Consider the following 19,682-nt stretch of genomic DNA (forward strand, 5'->3'; position numbering starts at 1 on the left):
TTCAACGTTTTAATTGGTTATTTACTTCTTAGCAGAGCTTCTCGGGTTGTAACTATGCTTAGAAACTATGGGCTTCTTTGATATATCTGCCAAAGTCGCTGCTGTGTTACGGTCTCGTTTGTTTGAAACATAATTGGGCACTGGAGTGTCCACGGTAAGAGGAGACTTGGCCTTTTTTAAGCGCTCAAGACGAGTAATGAACTTTACACCAGTTGGATGGCCTGTGGTTCCCATAGCTCTAACATATCCATTGAGCCTTCGCAGCTTAGTGATACAGTATGGCCCATGCTACATAGATGTGAATTTTCTAACTTGACCAACACCAGACAGTCTAGGCACCAGAATGTAAACTGTGTCACCAACTTGATATTGGTGCCCCTTAGTATGCGCATCGTGATAAAACTTGTAATTTGCTTGAGCTACCTCAATATTATCCCTAGCTATTGCCCATGCCGTAGCCATTGATTCTCTCACGACTTGCAGACTGTCCTTATCACTCGCATAAAAGGAATGTGGCATTGACAAAGGCACACAGATATCATACGGAATGTCAATTTCCCTACCAAATGCTAAGTAGGTCGGGGTGAAACCAGTGCTCGCATGCTCGGTGTTATTGTAAGCATGAAGTACGAATTTTGTCATGAGATCCTAGTTAGTTTGTTGCTTATTGATAACTGTTGACATTAATCCGGAATACGTAGACAAGAAACGTTCTATCATGCCATTACTTGCTGCATGGTATGGGCTTATTGTCAACTTTTTGATGTTGAGAATAGAGGCTAATTCAGCCATGAGATTAGAGCTAAATTCAGAACCACCATCAGCCAAAATTGAATCAGGCACCCCAGTAGGTAGTATGATATGTTCGATGAAAGTTTGTCTTTTATTGGCTTAGCTATCACATATTTTGTAAAACTACATTGGAATGCAAGCAAATATTTGTTTTCCTGTTCTGTTACAGATAGCGGCCCAAGAAGATCCATGGCTATTCTACCCCACACACGCTCACATTCTATCGATTGCAGAGGGTAAACTGGATTAACATAAGAACCTTTCCTTTGATTGAAAGGGACGCATTCAGCCACAAAGTCGGCAACAGTTCTAGACATACTCAACCAAAAGTATTTTTGAGCCAGTCGCTTATATGTCCTTGTTCTACCTACGTGGCATGAAAACAGACCAGAATGGTAAGTCACTAACAAATCAAATTGCATTTTCTCTGGCACTCAGAGCACCGGCCTAATGGCGTATGGCGGGCAATAATACAGGACACCCTCCTGAACTAAATAGTTCTGAAGTTGATTCTGTACGTGCCGCTGTTGGGTCATAGAAAGACTATTCTCAAAGGCTTTATTCAGTGTAATTTTTTTATCAACTGAGACCAAAACGGATCTTTTTCCTGCATTTCTTTAAAAATCAGCAAATCATGTTCTACCGATGATAAATGAGTTTCACTGATACCCACGACACAAGCTTCACTTATTTCAACTTTTGACAGGGCATCTGGAACAACATTAGTTTGACCAGGCCGGTAAACTACCTTGAGATTGTACTCTTGCAATTTCAAAGAAAACTTGGTTAACCTAGAACTTCTATGATCACATGACATTAGCCAGCGTAAAGGAGCGTGATCTGTTATGCATACTATTTCATGCCCAAGTATGAAATGTCTAAAGTGTTTGCACGCATCCACAAAAGCCAAACCTTCCCTTTCATAGGTGCTATAGTTCTTCTCTGCTTTGTTCAAAACTCTACTTTGGTAACCGATAGGATGTAGCTTGCCACCAAATTCCTGGCACAATTGCGCGCCTATCGCAAATCCACTTGCATCTGTGTGTAAAAAAAAAGTTTTGCTGAGATCTGGATGTCTTAGAGCAGGAAATTCACTTAATTTTGTTTTCGATGCTTGAAAGCTCGTTTCGCATTCTTCTGTCCAGTTAAAACTTTTTGTTTGTCTTTAGCAAATCTAACAATGGTTTAGCAAGATTTGAGAAAACAGGGATGTACGCTTTATAGAAGTTCAACATGCCTATGGCTCTTCGAAGAGAAGTCAAATCATGAGGTGCTGGAAACTTTACAATTTTCTCGATTAGTCCTGGTGCTGGTTTACTACCACACTTGCTGTAAACAGTTCCTAAATATTGTACCTCACTTTTCGCAAAAGAGGATTTTTCTGGGTTTATCTTGATACCATTAGCTATAAACCTATCCAAAACAGCTTCCACACGGCTTATGTGAACGTCAACATCATTAGGGCTGAAAATCAACATGTCATCAAAAAATACTTGAAGAGTATTCCATTGTAGGCCAGCCAGAATAGTGGAAATTGCGCGTTGAAAAACTTGTGGTGAATTTGACCAGCCAAATGGTAGAACCTTATAGCGATATATGCCGTTGTATGTTACAAAGGCTGATCTTTGCCTGTCATCCTCTTCATCAAGACTAATTTGCCAGTAGGCTTTTTGCAAGTCTAGGGTTGTGTAAAGTGCCTGATCAGACAACATTTCTTTAATGCTGTCTTGATGAGGCACAGGGAAAGAAATTGTGTGCGCGCTTGCATTTACCTTTCTATAGTCATTTACGATTCTCATTTGATCTGTATTGCGCTTTTTAACTAAGATAACAGGAGATGCCCACGCACTGTCTGGGGCTGGTTCAATCACTTCAGCCGCCAACATTTTGGAGATTTCTTTATCCAATGGTTGTTTATGCGCCACTGGCACCCGGTAAGGTGTTGTACGGACTGGTTGTGCGTCCCTCGTATCACAGACTCTACCTGAAACTCCCGAAACCCTACTGAGGTCATGCTTAGCGAATGCCATGTGCTTGCTTTTTAAAAACTTTCTGAATTTCTGCTGACCGGCTACTGAAAGAGCAGATGTACTTAAATCAATTTTGCTGATCGGGTCAGACGATTGATCATTTGTCAGAATGTCATTCAAATTAACATCAACCATTCTCTTTTCTGGTAATTACTGTAACGTACCCAACGGGGTTCCCGTGATCACTTGAATACAATGTTTTGATGTATTCACAACTCTACAGCGAACCATACCATTGCATGGACTTAAGGTTTATGCAAACATTAAAGCAGGATCAGCCATTACAGACTCAAAAATACATTGCTTAGCAACCTTTGGACATGGCAAACAAAGCATGTTGTCACTCATGGGTGGGAAAAACAAGTTCATATTTGCTAGTACACTGCAGTAATCCCCTTTTTGTGTATCACTAACCACACAGCTGTCTAATGTTTTCCTTGTCCCACTTGATTTTCGCTGGCGATAATTGTTTTTGCAATTGACCATTACTAATCTACCAGATGTACAATCCAAACATAGCAGGCCCATGCTTTTTAAACAGTCCACTCCTAATATCATTCTGTATCTGCACTCAGGACTCACTAGCAATGACACACTCACTGGTTGTTGGCCTTCACACCGTAATGTCACATATACCTCACCGATACCTATTACTATATCACCACTAACGCCCTGTATTGATTTCATTTTGGACTTAATCCAAGCGTTCAGGCCTAGTTCATTGCACAAGGATTGGCAAATAGTGCTTGTCTGTGCACCACTATCCAACGACCCACTTATCTCAGCATCGCCAATCCAAACCCTAACCGTAGACTCATGAATAGCCTTAGCTGTGTTGCACATTAAATCAGCTAGTGTAGGTGCTCTTCTCGTATTTTGATCACGTCTCGACCTAGCCTGCTCTATTTTTCTAGCGTATTGTCTACTAGCAGTCAGCTGTCTAGTTTCTGGTCTTCTGGTTGGTTCATAAGAAACTACAGGTTTTAAGTCCTTAGATGTTTGGTCAGTCACATTGTTTTGGTCTAGTAAAGGTTCTGCCTGTGTAGCCTGTTCCATTTCAATAACTTCACATACTACCTCCTCAGTCATCTCACTAGAAATTGGTCTGTTTGAACCTGTAGTCTGGTGTACTGCTATTGCAATATTTGTATTCTTTGGTTCATGTACTGGATATGATCTACCAAAAATGTAGTGCATTGCATTATCTCTTGGGTTTTTCACAAAATTTTTGGCATCTGTGCAAGCAAGAAAACAACTACAGAGAGCGCGTATTGTGACAATGAGGCAACATGCAAATATCCAAACCTGTTTAACATCAAATACACCATAGGATTTTAGGAATTAAAAGGTGCCTTTATCGACCACATTATTCGCAAGGTTTCCTGCCTGTTTCAATGGGTCAGAACTAAATCCTGAAGTTACTCCTAAGTGTTCCAGTATTTTAGTCTGATGGCTTAAAGTGCCAGTCATGTCATTTAGTGAGAATTTGTCACTAAACTCGTTCCATCTGTAAAGTAAAAGTTCATGGATCACTGTCTCATTCTTTAGTATGCTAGCAGAATAGTTCAATAAATCAAGTTTAAGTCGTGAAATCTAGTAATTGGGGTCAGGTTACCACTGATGTGGTGATAATAGAAAAGTTTGCCATTTAGCGATACAGGAATTTCTTGGTTCATTGAACAATCATCCAGGCTGGGCATGTTAGTTATAATATCTGTATGTGCATCAAGCCATACTCGCTTGTATTCACCAGCAATCAATGCCTCCAAAGGGATGCGCGTTGAACAAGTGTCACTTGTAGTTACACTGTATTGCTGTATTTCCTCGCAAGGATAAACCGATATCAAGTTATGTGTCAGTTGTGCATAAAGGTACGTGTGATTCAGTAAATGTCGGGCTGCTAAAGTAGAGTTGTGTTCTAAAGCTGTTACAACTAACTGCACTATCGACTGCATTGCTTGGCAATTGATTTTAACTGAACTCTGAAAAAGATGATTATAATTAGTTTGAATTCGTAATTCCAACGCTTGCAATTTAGCATTTACTTCTGCATCTGTAACTCTGCCATCTATTTCCCGTCTATTTCTATTTTCAGTAACATTTGCGTGAGAGCATGCCATACCTTGATCTGAGACTTCTACTGTACCACCACATATCGGGTCTTGCTGCACGACCCTTGACTTTGTAAAAGTTAACACGAGCTCACCACTGTCACTAAGCCAAGTACTATTTTGCAACCTGCCTAGAAAAGTACGGTGAGGAATATATTGCCACTCCTCACGGCCCTCTGGTTGCCACAAAAGTGCTGAACCATCACGTAGAGCACAAAAACCTGATAAATATTCACAGTGACTGGTAACGCCTGCTGGACTTTCTATCAGCTCAGAATTCCCATGTCATTTGTAAACAATCGTCTCATAAAGGTAAGCGTTAGTCACGTCAAACTCATAATCAGTACAGCATTTAAATCCAGTATGGTATGTCGGGTCAACTACATTGTCAGTCTGATGTAAGGTCCCTATTTGAGTCAGGTCTCCATATGGGCTAGTTTTCCAAGTAACCATTCCATAGCACGTGTCCATAGTCACAATCTGGTCTAAGTAGTCATCAGGTCGCTTTTTATTTTCGCCAAAGAAACCTGCTTGAGTTGTTGTCACGGTCTTCACTACCTTGCAGTGATATGCAGTGCTTCTATATTTAATAAAATTCAGCTTAAAAACTCTCAGTGTCAGAGGTATTGGCTCATGAGCAGTAGTTGTGTCTGGCAATATGCATGGCGGCAAATCAGGGATTTTAAATGTTGCCATTACGTGGTCAGTCTTGCAAATAATTGGAGTCTGAGCCTTTACTGTAGTGAATAGCAGTAAAAGAGTCATTAATGTTAACCAATTGTCGAAATTAGGTTTCTTAGGTGGCCTACTTTTATCTCTGTGTACAGTCACGTCCTGGGGTGTGATGTTGTAGTCGTAAGTCCTGTCAGCTGGTGTATTATCCACAAACGAAGTATTGCCAGTCACTGCTACATCTTTGTGATTAATTGCTATTTCATAGCTAGATTAGGTGGCTTGGATACCGTCATTAAACGCTTCCTTGTCCCGCAAACCAATCAAAACTTCGCATTCCTGCCTAATCACAGCTTCTTCCAAATTTAAACTTTGTACTTTATTACGCTAGCTTGAGCGGCTGCGCTCACAGCCTCTTCAAACACTGGCTCACACAATACACTAGCACTAGCATCTGCCATCCTTTCCAACAATGGTTCACAAATGACATTCTCAACCTTTGCAACTGTCTCGGAACAAACACTCTCAACCTCATCAATGATGTGCTCCCAACAAACATTCTCCACTTTTTCCACTATTGGCTCATAAATCACGCTATTATCAGTTTCCTCATTGATCACCCCTGACTGCACGCTCTCCCAGCTTTCGCTAACAAAGTCAACCACATCCACATTTCTCTCAACCTCAGATTGCTCAACAATCACACCTTGTCCACTTGCACCCTCGCCATCACTCACACAATCAAAAGCTACATTGTCGAATACAATGCTGTTTGCAACTTCCTGATTGCTTGCATTTTGCCTTACTAGCACAGGTGGCTGAGGCTGTGCGGTGATAGCATTTGCTGCTACAGTTTGATCCCTAGCATTAGACAAACCTGAATGTGTGGCTGTCAAAAATTGTCTAAACCATTTTGGCATCTGGTCTGAAACATTGCCTCTACGATCGTTGTCCCTGTTTGGTCTAAAATAATTTTGCCTTCCTCCAAACCTACTATCACTCAGTCCTGCTTTCTGATCATTCCCTCTTTTCTCAAGGTTATTCCCAAAACTTTTTCTCCAATAAAATTGTCTTCTACTACCTACTGCTGTACTACTCCTACACTGGCTTATAAGATGCGATGTATTGCCACATCCATAGCAACGCTTCTCTCTAACGTCAAACCTTTTATTTTGGGGAGGGTTAAGACCTGCCCTGTAATTCATTGCAATATCTTTGGTTTTAGCTAGACTCTCAGCCTTCAATCCTGTCTCAATACTAATCGCTGCTTTTAACAATTCAGCTAAGGTTTTGCCTCGCAATGCCATAATGCTCTCCCTGATTTTAGCCTTTAAACCCATTCTAAAATGCAAAAGAATGAACGCATTCTCTTCACCGCTCACACTGCTCGCCACAACCATCCTAAATCTCTCATAGTATTCTCTCACAGACTCACCCTCTCTCTGCTTAACAGATGAGATTTCCATTGCGATCTGTTCCTCGCCCTTCACTGCTGACAACCAATCTCTTAGCAACCTTCTAATTGCAAAGAATGAGGAGTCATTGCCTAGAGTTTCCCTTGCCTCTCTCAAATAGGCAGCTGCTAAGCCCTTAAGGTATAATCCCAGTACCAACACCCATGACCCCTCTGGCACATCATTTAACAGGCAACATGTTTGAAGTTTTGTTATAAATGATTTGAAATCTTCTCCCGACTTTCCTTCAAATGACAAGCCAAATCTTACCCAATCTCTTTGGGAACCGTTGCCTCTTAATCATCTACCACCATTTATAGATACATCTCCACCTACCCTGTCATCGTCGTAGGTTCCCCTGCCATAGCCTCTTCTGTCTGCTCTCCTGTCGTCTTTGCTCTCTATCATTCTTTCCATCATCATTTCAAATCTGGCTATTCGCTGGTTTGCTGCGGTCACCGCCTGTGACATCTCCTGCATTTCTGTGTCCGCTCTACATGACCTTGCGCCTTCTACATCATCCTGTCTTAGTGAGTTTTTGCCTAGATGTTTGTTCGACATTGTGTTGTTTTCTTCTGACACCAATGTGATGGTTGTGTGCGGCGTAATTATTTTACTATCAATCTTCGAATCGAATAATTGAACTGTCAGGTTGCAGCAAAACTTCATTGTATTATAATCTCGACTTAGTAATCTGGTAATATATTCGTCTCAAGCACTTTGTATTCTGCACACAACCTCGATTCTAAAGATGCAGCTCTTATATATATCATACATAAAAACCATTGGAATCCCAGAATTGTATTGCTACAATAACAATTAATTAAATAGGAAAACACTTATGTTTATAGAGATTGCAAGACACAAAGACACTGAATGACTCAGGAGAATGTCAATGGCAAACCAGAACCAACATGTCTAATAACAAATTCGATGATAACTGTATGAAGAGGAAAATATTGCTGACTTCTTTAGCTGGCTCCATAAACATCATGCCACGTAATTATTGTTCCACTGGCAAAAATATCTTTATACAATCAATTAGATAGTGACAGTCTAACCAAATGTGTCGGATGTATCAGTGGTGTGGTGAAAACCAACCGGATCTCGTAATTGACTTTAAGCTTTTGTATAAACTAAATGAATGTCGTAAGATAGAAAATAGAGTGTTATTAAATTGCATTTGACCTCTATCTTACATCCGAAGCCACATTTCAAGGTTAGGAAAAAAATAACACCAAGCACGATTTTATCAGGCAACATTTTATTATGAGACACTAAGTTTTACCACCCAAACTCATCACACAGCTATCAAGGTTTAGTATTATTGTGTGTAGACGTAATCTCGGTGCCTTATTGGCCCGACTGCCCAACTCTTGCAGTGTACTAGATTTCCAAAAGATTACTTAAAAAACCCGGTTTTTGAATCTTGCTTAATACAGAAAATCTGATAAAATAACATAAAAGGTAATGAAAGCACATGGCAAAATATTGGTATATATTTAGCAAGATTATAAAACTTGCTATATATAGAACAACTAATATAATAGAGTTTGCTATATGTACATGTATATAGCAAAATTATAAAGCTTTCTCTAACTTTTATGTTCAGTATTGAGTAGTGAAACTTTACCAACTGTCACTCCAAGCAAGACTGGGTGCAATTGGAATTTTTAGAACATTAGTTTTCTTAAAAAATTGCCACATCTGATTTGAAATTCAAACTTGAGCATTTCCATGTATTAAGGACAATTTCTCCTAAGCAATGGGTTTATTGAGCATTGTAGTAATCTGTGTTAAAATGCAATAAACATCAAGCAATATTGAACTTAGTGCTAGTAGTTATTAAATGTGACCCGGTCATGCATCATGTTTGTGTATAAAGTTAGTATGGAATATTCAACACTATTATATATTACTAACAGCTAGTGTTATTGATTTCTTTAGAGTCTGTCTAACATGTTTATGAATATTCATGTCAGACTCAAATGGGGATTACTTCATGGGCTGCTTTATTGATTTTTAGACATGGCTGACCAAGTTTAATTAAACTAACGTACAATATTATTAATATTGCATATCTATTTTGAAGATAACATTGCAATCACCCTAAATGTCATATCAAAAAATCTATAAAACGCTATCATATAAATATACATATCATATCAACACTTTCACTAGTACAGTCAGCATTCATCATGAAAAGAAGTTGTTTATTTGTAAAAGTAATATTTACTGCCACACTGTATTTTATAGCGGATGCAGGAAATACACAGAAGTATACAGTAACAAGAAATGTGGTCAATGTTGTTGGAAAGAATAACATATCTGCATATGATAACAAAGGTAAATATGACTTTTAAATATAATAAAAAGCTGGAATACATTATGATAGATGATATCACCATTTTCTTTCTTATTAAAAGACTTATTGCTTACAAGGAACTTATTTGAGACTAGGTGACTAACACAAACTACAAGCATTTTATAGCCTTTGGTTTATTAAAATGAATCAAAGTTACATAAAATTTAGTTGTGTTTGTTGTTTTGGAAGATATCATGATTAAAATTTTTAAAAAGCATGAATAAATCAAATTATGCTAATTAGTTGAATCTACTTTCAAAATATTATACATGACTCTCATCACGAAAATTACAGTAACTAGCCAATTTTAGTTTTAACAATTTGGATAGAGCCACCAACTTTATATTTTGCTGTCATAACTGTAAGTACTTAATTTATTCTACAGAAAGCTTTTCTCTTTCACACTGTGTACAACAGTGTACCTCTGAAAGCACATGTTTCTCTGCTTTGAGAGATGAGGTTTCTGGAGAGTGTCTGCTGTTTAATTCTGCTTTGGATGTGGCCACAATTGAATCTACTTCTACAAAAGTTTATATGGAGAAAACAGCATCATACATACCCGTGGAGGTAAATTATACAAACTTATACTGGTTATATGTAGCATGATTTACTTTCTACAGTTTTGACTTGTTTGCTGTCTAATTTTTGAGTGTTTTGATTTTATGGTAACTTGAACTAAGTATTAATGCATTTTACAAAGTGAAAAATGTTTAATACCTATAGGAGTGATAAGAGGCACTAAAAAAACTAACAAAATATTTGACAAAATAATATTATTAATAGTAAAAGCTATGTGCTTTAATAACATATTAATTTTAATAACAACTATAGTTAGTAATAAACTGCTAATATTGTTAATAAACAAAGTTTAAAATAATATACTGCATTTTTGTATTGTTTGGTAGATGTGATATTTTATAAATCTATCTACCTGTATCTATATCTATCTATCAAATTGTTTTCTATTATCAATATGGTTCAACTAAATAAGCATTAAGTAAAACTCTTCTAGTACAAGCATCGACCTAACATTTTCAGATTTCTTACTTTCATAAAAGGCCAGATGTCAGTTTCCGTAAATAGGTTAGTAAATGCTTTGATCAGAAATAAGTTATTGGTGCTGAAATAGATAGGCACTAGATGCTCAGACACTCTATAAACAACTAAAGGTTATAGAATAAAGGAACAAAAGCACCTTTATTTACATGCAGTTTTTTCAGTAAGCGTCGTAAGTAAAATGACTAAATTCTATGATTTGAGTTGGAGTCGTGCTATTGATACATGTGTGAGCGGTAGTAAACTAGAAAAAAATAATCCTAATCTAGGTTCTTAGTGTTTCCATCGAACTGCTGTAAGCCAACCAAATATCAACATTGTATTTATTTCAGTATAGCATCAGATATATTATTTTTGAGCAACTAGATTGAGTCAACTATATTATGACTTATGTAGCTGCCTGAAATACCAACTGATTTGAAAGTCTGTACTTGTAGGCTTGCTGTCTTGTACCTGAAAGCTACAGCTGTACCAACTTTCCACTAACAGTGTATCAAGGTAGGACATACACTGTGAGCATGTTTAAAATGTTTAACCGAAATCTAACAGCAATGTTTCTTTGCTGATTTTTCTCGTTCAATGGTATGGGCACAAATTTCAATTTTAAATTGCATTATAAATAAAGTATTTTATTTTACTATAATTATTGTAATGTATATAAATATATATACATTTACATATATAATTTGAAAAAAGTAGGTTCAAACAGAATTATAAACTCTGTGAATTGAGTATTAGTTGAGTAGGTGTCTTGATGTAGCTCTGTTGCACTAAATTCCCTGTTGGGATGTCATGATGCAGCTTAGTTGCACTGAATTTCCCGTTGTGATATCATGATGTGGCTTAGTTGCACTTAATTCTCTGTTGGGATGTCACAATGTAGCTTAGTAGCACTGAATTCTACGTTGTGATGTCACACTGTAGCTTAGTTGCGCTGAATTCCCTGTTGCGATATCATGATGTGGCTTAGCTACACTGAATTTCCTGTTGTGATGTCATGATGTAGCTTGGTTGCACTTAATTCCCTGTTGGGATGTCATGATTTTGGCTAATTGCATTTAATTCCCTGTTGGGATGTCATGATGCGGCTTAGTTGCACTGAATTCCCTGTTGGGATGTCATGATGTGGCTTAGTTGCACTGAATTCCCTGTTGTGAAATCATGATGTGGCTTAGTTGCACTGAATTACCTGTTGTGATGTCATGATGTAGCTTGGTTGCCCTCAATTCCCTTTTGGGATGTCATGAGGTAGCTTAGTTGCACTCAATAACCTGTTGGGATGTCATGATGTGGCTTAGTTGCCCTCAATTCCCTTTTGGGATGTCATGATGTAGCTTGGTTGCCTTCAATTCCCTGTTGGGATGTCATGATGTGACTTAGTTGCACTGAACTCTCTGTTGGGATGTCATGATGTGGCTTAGTTGCACTTATTTCCCTGTTGGGATGTCATGATGTGGCTTAGTTGCACTCAATGACCTGTTGGGATGTCATGATGTGGCTTAGTTGCACTCAATAACCTGTTGTTTTTGCCTGTTGCTACGGTGTCTTGCAGCATACTTGTTCATCACCTTGCTGAATATAGTGAGGGCAGTTTATCTTTAGCAATCTTAGCATTCAGATGAATTAAGAGATGCAAAATGCAAAAGAAATAAACCTATTACTTTATGAAAAGTAGGAGTGTTATGTGCAGAACATCAGTGAGATCTAAATGTTTACCTACTTTCAAACATTTTGATGTTTTACAAAAAGCTTCTTTAATGATTTTTGTTCAACCATACAATAATATATCAAATATAAACTTCCCACATTATTTATTCCTCAAACTGTACTTTTTGTAAATACACAAAAAGTAACATGATGCAATAGCAAAAAATTATATGAAACACGATCAAAATATAGCTATAAAAATTAAATTTGACTTGGTTATCCCTATAATACGCTACAACAAATGCACTCTAACGGAGAATAAATTCAAATAGAACCTTTTTGCACTGTTTGCAATTAAGAATGAAATTTGGAATTTGAAATAACCCTAGATTTTCTTTACATATGTTGTTAAATGTTAGCCAAATTTGTTTACATTATTTTGCTTGCTTTTTTATTTGTAATGAAAAAAAAATGCAACTTTTATTTTGCTTCATTTCATCTATTTTCATTTAAAAAATTTTGTTGTTGAAAGAAGAGTAAAATTTTACAGTAAAGATGTTATCAACCAACATAAGAAAAACTTTGTCATAACATGGTTGTGACGTTCAGTTGAGAGTAGACACCACAATGTTCTCTTGACAATACAGGTAAATGTTATATAGATTTTTACACTCCAACATTTCAAATTAACTTTTCTGTAACCTTTCCTAGACATTCATTCGTAGATAAAATTAATGTTGCAAAATAACTTTCCAGTTATTTTGCTTGTCTATGTTTTACAGAATTTTATGTTCACAGGTTAAAAAGTAACCTTCATAGATCATTTCTCGGACATTCAATACCAATGTTCTTTAAAAAATTGTGATAATGTTGGTAAATTTTATTTTTTAACTGTCTGTAGAACGTTAGAATAATATGGACAAAAATCTGAAAAAAATTCCCTAACACTGTAATGACAAAATAACAAAGAAAACCAATTAACCATCGTAGAATATTATGAATACTTATTTCATAATTTCATTTTGAGCATAAAACTTCACTAATTTTGCATTTAGTTAGGTACTTGTATATAAGACAGTTTGTGCAGTCTAACAATTGAAGCGGTATATATATATATGCAGAATACATCATTACAATTTTGATGCTGCTATTTACAATAGCCTGGGTACCAGAATTTGTGTAGTTTCCGTTATTTGAATACAAATATTTTAAAAAGTAAAAATAAAATTTTTTTACCAACAGATTGCCAAGACGCGTTTGACAATGGGGAGAGAAATTCTGGAGCAATATACTTCCTGTGTCCTAATTCCGCATGGAGAGTGATAAAGGCTGTCTGTGAGTTCGATCATGCTTCTGGTTGGACTATCATACAGAGGAGAATAGATGGTAGTGTAGACTTCTACAGAGGATGGAGGGAGTATGTTCATGGATTTGGGTATCTCAAATCTGAATACTGGATAGGTAACAACTGCTAAATCATTCAAAAACATTTGATATTTCTTCCATGTTTATTTTCCATAAACTGCAGTTAAATGATGTAGCTTTTTTATCTAATCGGTGGTAAATTCCAATTTGTATTTGCTTCAAGTCAGCTTTAAATACAGTTTTTTGTTAAGGTGGCTTGGCTTGACAACATTACCTAAAAATTACCTAACATTACCTAACTAAAATCACTAAATGATTTGTATTTCAGTACTGTGTAAAAATCAATTCAAAATGACATAGCGTTACTTCTTAGTTTCTGCACTTCAAATGCTGTTACATTTTTAATTGGTAAACTTACTTCACAACACAACGTCAAACAGGTTATAGCATACCAAAACAATATTAATAAGCTTAGTAATTAAACTAGATAGAAAAATATAGAAAATATGTCTCCTCTTTTTCGTGACCAAATGTTTTGAGAAGAACTGATTTCTTAAGCTCGCTATAAACCCACACTAATGTATATATTTAAAAAATTTCTTTAAATTTATTTTCCTTACAAAAAACGTTCTAAAAAGCATACTACTCATTGCACAATATGTATTGACACAAAGTATGACTGACTGAATCAAAGGTATGGACTATTTTGTACCATATTTTTATGTTTAGTATAGATATTTGTTTATTTTTGCTAATAGGTTTAGACTCAATTTATCATCTGACTCAAAGAAACCAGAAGTTGAGTGTTTATATACAAGCACATGATGGTGAGTCAAGGACTGCCAACTACTCAGAATTTTACATTGATGATGCTGAAGAGGAATACAAACTTCATGTAAGTGTTTTTGACAAAATACTACATTTAGTTCATCAGTACCAATGTGTTGGCTGTTATTGTATAAAATATCCTAAACAAAATGCTTGTATGCTACTAGAGTTTAGTATAAACAAATAATATGCTGTGAGCTACAATAGCTTAAAATGAACAAAAAATAATATAGTATGTGCCGCTATATTTGATGATAAACAAACTACATGCTATGTGTTGCTATAGTGTATCATAAACAAACAACATGTTTTGTGCTGCTATATTTTTGTTAAACAACAATATGCCATTTGTCGCTATAGTGTGTCATTAACAAACAATATGTTTTGTTTGGCTATAGTTTATCATAAACAATTAATATCATGTGTGTAGGCAAAAACAGTATGTTCTGTATAAATATGCAGACTTTTTGTAAGTTCATATCAAATCAAATCGCATATATCTTACCTTATTTGGCCATGTTTTAATTGGCTGTAATGAGTGGTATAATGGGTAGACTTACTTTGCATTTTACCAGTGTGTTTTTACTAATGAATTTCATATGTGTTTTAAAATGTGAACATTTTTTTATCACGTGAATATTATTTTGCATAAAAAGTGGTTGACATTGTTTTTTGAAGGAAATTGTGATCAAAACTAGTTTACAAAAAATTTAGTCGAACTAAATCAAAATCATTCTAAAAATAATTCATAATTTTAGTAAATAAACGATGCATTCGTTTTATCCTTTCTGATGTAAGCAAGCATTTAGATTTTTAACAAATCATCGTCAATCATGTACAGCACATTGACAACGCCATGTTTAATGGGAAACGGTGCATCTTAGGTCGGTAAAACGCGCATACACTCACATACAAGGCACTACCAACGCACATACAAGGCACTTGCAATGCGCAAACATTGTGGATACAGCCCTGACACAAGTAATTAACAGTGCCAAATATTTATATTTATAGTCTGTTAATGAATTATGCCTAAAACATTGCACAAAGTATTCTATTTATCATATGTTTTAAAACAGGTCTAAAACATTACAACTCCTTGGTTTATGACAACCCTGAGCTCTTTAGTACGTTTTTTGTTACGATGCTAGTGTATGGGGGTTGTATCTGCAATGTTTGTGCATTGCTAGTGTCTTGCATGTACGTTGATAGTGCCTTGTATGTGCGTTGCTAGTGCCTTGCATGTACGTTGCTAGTGCCTTGTATGTACATTGCTAGTGTCTTGTATGTGCGTTGCTAGTGCCTTGTATGCGCGTTGATAGTGCCTTGTATGTGCGTTGCTAGTGCCTTGTATGTGCGTTGATAGTGCCTTGTATGTGCGTTGCTAGTGCCTTGTATGTACGTTGCTAGTGCCTTGTATGTACGTTGCTAGTGCCTTGTATGTGCGTTGCTACTGCCTTGTATGTGCGTTGATAGTGCCTTGTATGTGCGTTGCTAGTGCCTTGCATGTACGTTGCTAGTGCCTTGTATGTGCGTTGCTAGTGCCTTGTATGTACGTTGCTAGTGCCTTGTATGTACATTGCTAGTGCCTTGTATGTGCGTTGCTAGTGCCTTGTATGTGCGTTGATAGTGCCTTGTATGTGCGTTGCTAGTGCCTTGTATGTGCGTTGCTAGTGCCTTGTATGTACGTTGCGCATGCATTGTATGTACGTTGCGCTTGCGTTGTATGTACGTTGCGCATGCGTTGTATGCGCGTTTTACTGACCTAAGATGCACCGCTGTTGTTTAATGCGTTGTCAACGTGTCAAACTTTTCAAAATTGTTGAATTATGAACAAGTCATTGATGGTTTCTTATGCCTAATTTATGTTTTGTTAAGTATAATTGGAAAAGACTTTAGTGCAGTGTTTGCATGCATCTAAATTTGTATATTTTTTAATCAAAAGTTAAAGAGATGCAACTCTGTTAATTTTGAATGTTGTCCAATGACCAATAAAGTTTGTGTGCCCCTGATTTTACACCAACTGCATTACTCACAGATTGAATGTTTGATCTTTAAAACTGATATAATCCTTTATATTGTTTCAACATAGTGAGGTACCAAGTGAGAATGAAAATAGTGTTTTAATCTGTAAAATCTTTATGATTTGCTTGCTAAGCTTTACTGAAATGCTCTTTTAGAGAAAACTAGATAATTAAATGCAGTTAGTATTAGATAGCCTTTATGACATTAGTATAATAAAAGCTTTTGTTATGGGTAAACAAACAACTGGTATTTACGCTCTATTTAAAAAAAGTCTGTATTCTACCTGCAGGTTGCTGGTTATACCGGAAATGCTGGTGACTCTTTGATTGTACCACATAATGGGAAGAAATTTTCTACATTTGATAATGACAATGATGAAAATGACTCAGAAGGTACCAACTGCGCCGTTGCATATCATGGTGAGAGTAATTTGTACACCTAATATTTTGTATTAAAGTTATGATTTAAGAAATTCTTGGTTAAGCAGAGCTTGGCACTAGGTTCAACTATCACAGGAATAAATTTTGCCCACAACATATATTCCCTAAATAGTATTTTTAAGTCAGTCAGATAACAGTTACAGAAAGCACTATAAAACTACTATATTTATCTCAGTTATTATTCTATCTAATGCTGAGATGTACATCTAATTAATATAGTTACACATATTTTCCTGTTTCTTTCAGCGTAAAAAGCTCAATTAGCAAATGTGTAGCAAACTCTCTGAACTTACAAATTTTGAGAACGCATTATACAACATAAAGTGAAATAAACAAAAATTGTTCACAATCACCACACCTTACACTCTAATTTACAGATTTGCGTTTCAAACATTTGTATAATATTTGCAATATATTAAGCTCTGGGTTTAAAGGTTTGTAGTTACATCATTGTTACGCTTAAAACTTATACTTTCTAACTGAATATTATTTTTCAGGAGCTTGGTGGTATAAAAATTGCCATTTTTCAAACCCTAATGGAAATTGGGTAGATGGAGGCATTGCAGAACATGGTACCGGCATCGTTTGGGCAAAATGGAAAGGTTTTGGTTATTCATTCAAAGTTATTACTTTAAAACTCGGGCACTAGTGTACAAAGAAGTTGTCAACAAACATAGTCAATATTGCACACTGACAACAAGGTAATGGTTTTGTAATACCTATAGCAATATTCTGTAAATTAGAACTGTTACTTGGTTGCGTGTTAACTTTGGACTACTGTTAAGTATCTATTGTCTCTATTTAGCACTATTTTGTGATAACAACATCAGATAACATTTTCCTTTTCGTGGTTATCTTTGATAGCTAATCATTTCACTACTCTATGAACTTTTTAATAGTAGATGTTTATTATATTAATATATGCGATAAAATTGCTTGGTGATAATAATGTAGTCCCTAGTGTTATGGTAACTTGTTAACTAATTGGCTATTGCAATTGTGTTAAACTATTAAAAGCAAAGGTTCAAAGTTTCAAATATGGCTCTTTTTTGCATATCTTGACTTTTTCCCTGTAACCTGACATGAACACTTCTTTCATAGTGCCATGACTCTTTCTAAAGTATATATTTATTATAATAATATAAGTGGTGATCGTGAATATGGTAGTGATTTTTTTCAGTCACTAGTATCTTTGCATCTTGTAGACCAAAATAAGTAATTAAGTGTGACAAGTGATAGCGACTCAGCTACAGAAATACAATTTGCTACAGTTGAAGGAGCGCCTATTTAGTAACATACGACTCATACAATATTAATGGTAACTAGAATTGCTTTAAACTATTAAAAACAAAGCTGCAAAGATTTGTAATAACAATAAACTTGATCAATCCAATTTTTTTGTAATTTAGAATGTTTGAATGCTCTGAAAATCTTAGTTTAAGAAAACATGAATACTGTCATCGAATGCTATTTATAAATATAATAATTTAGATATGAAGAAAAATACTTACCTAAAAGTCACTACAAATCAGTTTCTTGTTTCCAAGCTTTCTGACTGACCATTGAGCCAGATACATTAAACAGTACATAACATTTACAAGCGAGTACATGGCATGACTCGTGAAGTACAGACATACATACAGATACTGTTTCAGAAAATAATTCTTTTCTGGCTGCAATTGCTTTGAAGTTGAAGCCTAGCTTGTTTTTATTAAAAATAGTTACACTGGGAAAAAATGAATTTGTTTCAAAAGTTTAAATGTGGGAGAGTAAATTTATTGATGCAGAAAAAGAGCCATAGAGCCCTGAAAAAGTTGCTACATTACATACATATTCTATTCCGTCAGCCAGGTACTAGTTGCACATGATACCACTGTCCTTACGGATGTAAAAATTGCTAAAATTTTAGCTAGGATTGGCATATTTTATATCATTCAGAAAAATATGAAAAATGGAATTTTAGGTTTGCACTGAAAAACACCTCTTTTGCAGGAATATTTAGTAGTAGCCGTTGTACAAAACATCACACTTCCTACATAATCTCCTCAGAAACCTTTGCAAAGATTTGCAGATGTACGTTTTATACACCAACTAACCAGTGACACTTGAGTTCAAAGTAGTGCTAAATATTCTTCAGGTTCAATGAGTTGAAAGTGTAGGTTACATCCTTTCATCTGGTTAAACAGTTATAATTAAAACTATAGCTAATTTTCTACATTATCAGAGAAGTGAAAGGCACTGGATGTTTGAGTTAGCAAATTAAGACAACTAAGGGGTAATTATATTTTGAGCATGGCTACAAACTGTGCTCTAAACATAAATACTGCTTATATATATGTGGAGTTTATCAACCACAATCTTTTGATTATTATTTAAGTTTTTCGCAGTAAAATGATAAAATTTGCGATCATTCATTTAAATCAGGAAACTTGAGACTGTGTTTTGCTAAATATTTTTTATACAAACATATTTCATAGCTTTAATTAAGTTACTTTCAAAAGCTCAACTGTTTGAAAGGTGGACCAAGCACAACGGAATAATTGTCATTTCTGAATAAAATTTCTGAGTTAAGTTTGCAATAGAAGTGAATCAGAGGTTGCCGATAGCATATTATAATTTATTATTACAGACTACACTAATATAAACTTACAGCATCAAACATTTATTACATTTACTAAGTATCTCATGAATCATAGCTGACATAACCAAGAACAAATAATAAACATTTCAAACTGCCATTTCACACAAGTTGTCACATTCACTTTCAGTATTTTGCTGACAACTGTCTGTCAAGGTGTTGTATAAATTGCTTCTTTCTAATCGCCTAAGTTTTTAACCACATAGAAAAAACGCACAAAATGTTTATTTAGAACATAAAAATACAGTTTATTAGTTCA

General features: G+C 35.6%; 1 protein-coding gene across 4 annotated transcripts; it reads left to right on the plus strand.

Annotated features, from left to right (window-relative positions):
* The first annotated feature begins 1,117 nt into the window (after positions 1–1,117).
* LOC137398462 (microfibril-associated glycoprotein 4-like) lies at positions 1,118–17,928 on the plus strand. 4 transcript variants are annotated; one of them, XM_068084577.1, is made up of 11 exons: positions 1,118–1,187; positions 2,307–2,368; positions 4,918–5,245; positions 7,911–8,058; positions 9,316–9,405; positions 9,810–9,991; positions 10,918–10,978; positions 13,370–13,588; positions 14,251–14,387; positions 16,635–16,764; positions 17,283–17,928. In XM_068084577.1, exons 3-11 carry the CDS (start codon positions 5,216–5,218, stop codon positions 17,432–17,434), a joined length of 1,149 nt encoding a protein of 382 aa, XP_067940678.1. In that variant the 5' UTR covers positions 1,118–1,187; positions 2,307–2,368; positions 4,918–5,215; the 3' UTR covers positions 17,435–17,928. The 4 variants fall into 4 exon arrangements, with proteins under 4 accessions (XP_067940678.1, XP_067940677.1, XP_067940679.1 ...); XM_068084576.1 differs by lacking the exons at positions 1,118–1,187; positions 2,307–2,368 and adding an exon at positions 4,581–4,693; XM_068084578.1 differs by lacking the exons at positions 1,118–1,187; positions 2,307–2,368 and adding an exon at positions 4,581–4,693 and having other exon boundaries at positions 16,635–16,737.
* The last annotated feature ends 1,754 nt before the right edge of the window (positions 17,929–19,682 follow it).

This window comes from Watersipora subatra, chromosome 6 (genome assembly GCF_963576615.1).
Source record: "Watersipora subatra chromosome 6, tzWatSuba1.1, whole genome shotgun sequence".
Taxonomy (NCBI): Eukaryota; Metazoa; Bryozoa; class Gymnolaemata; order Cheilostomatida; family Watersiporidae; genus Watersipora; species Watersipora subatra.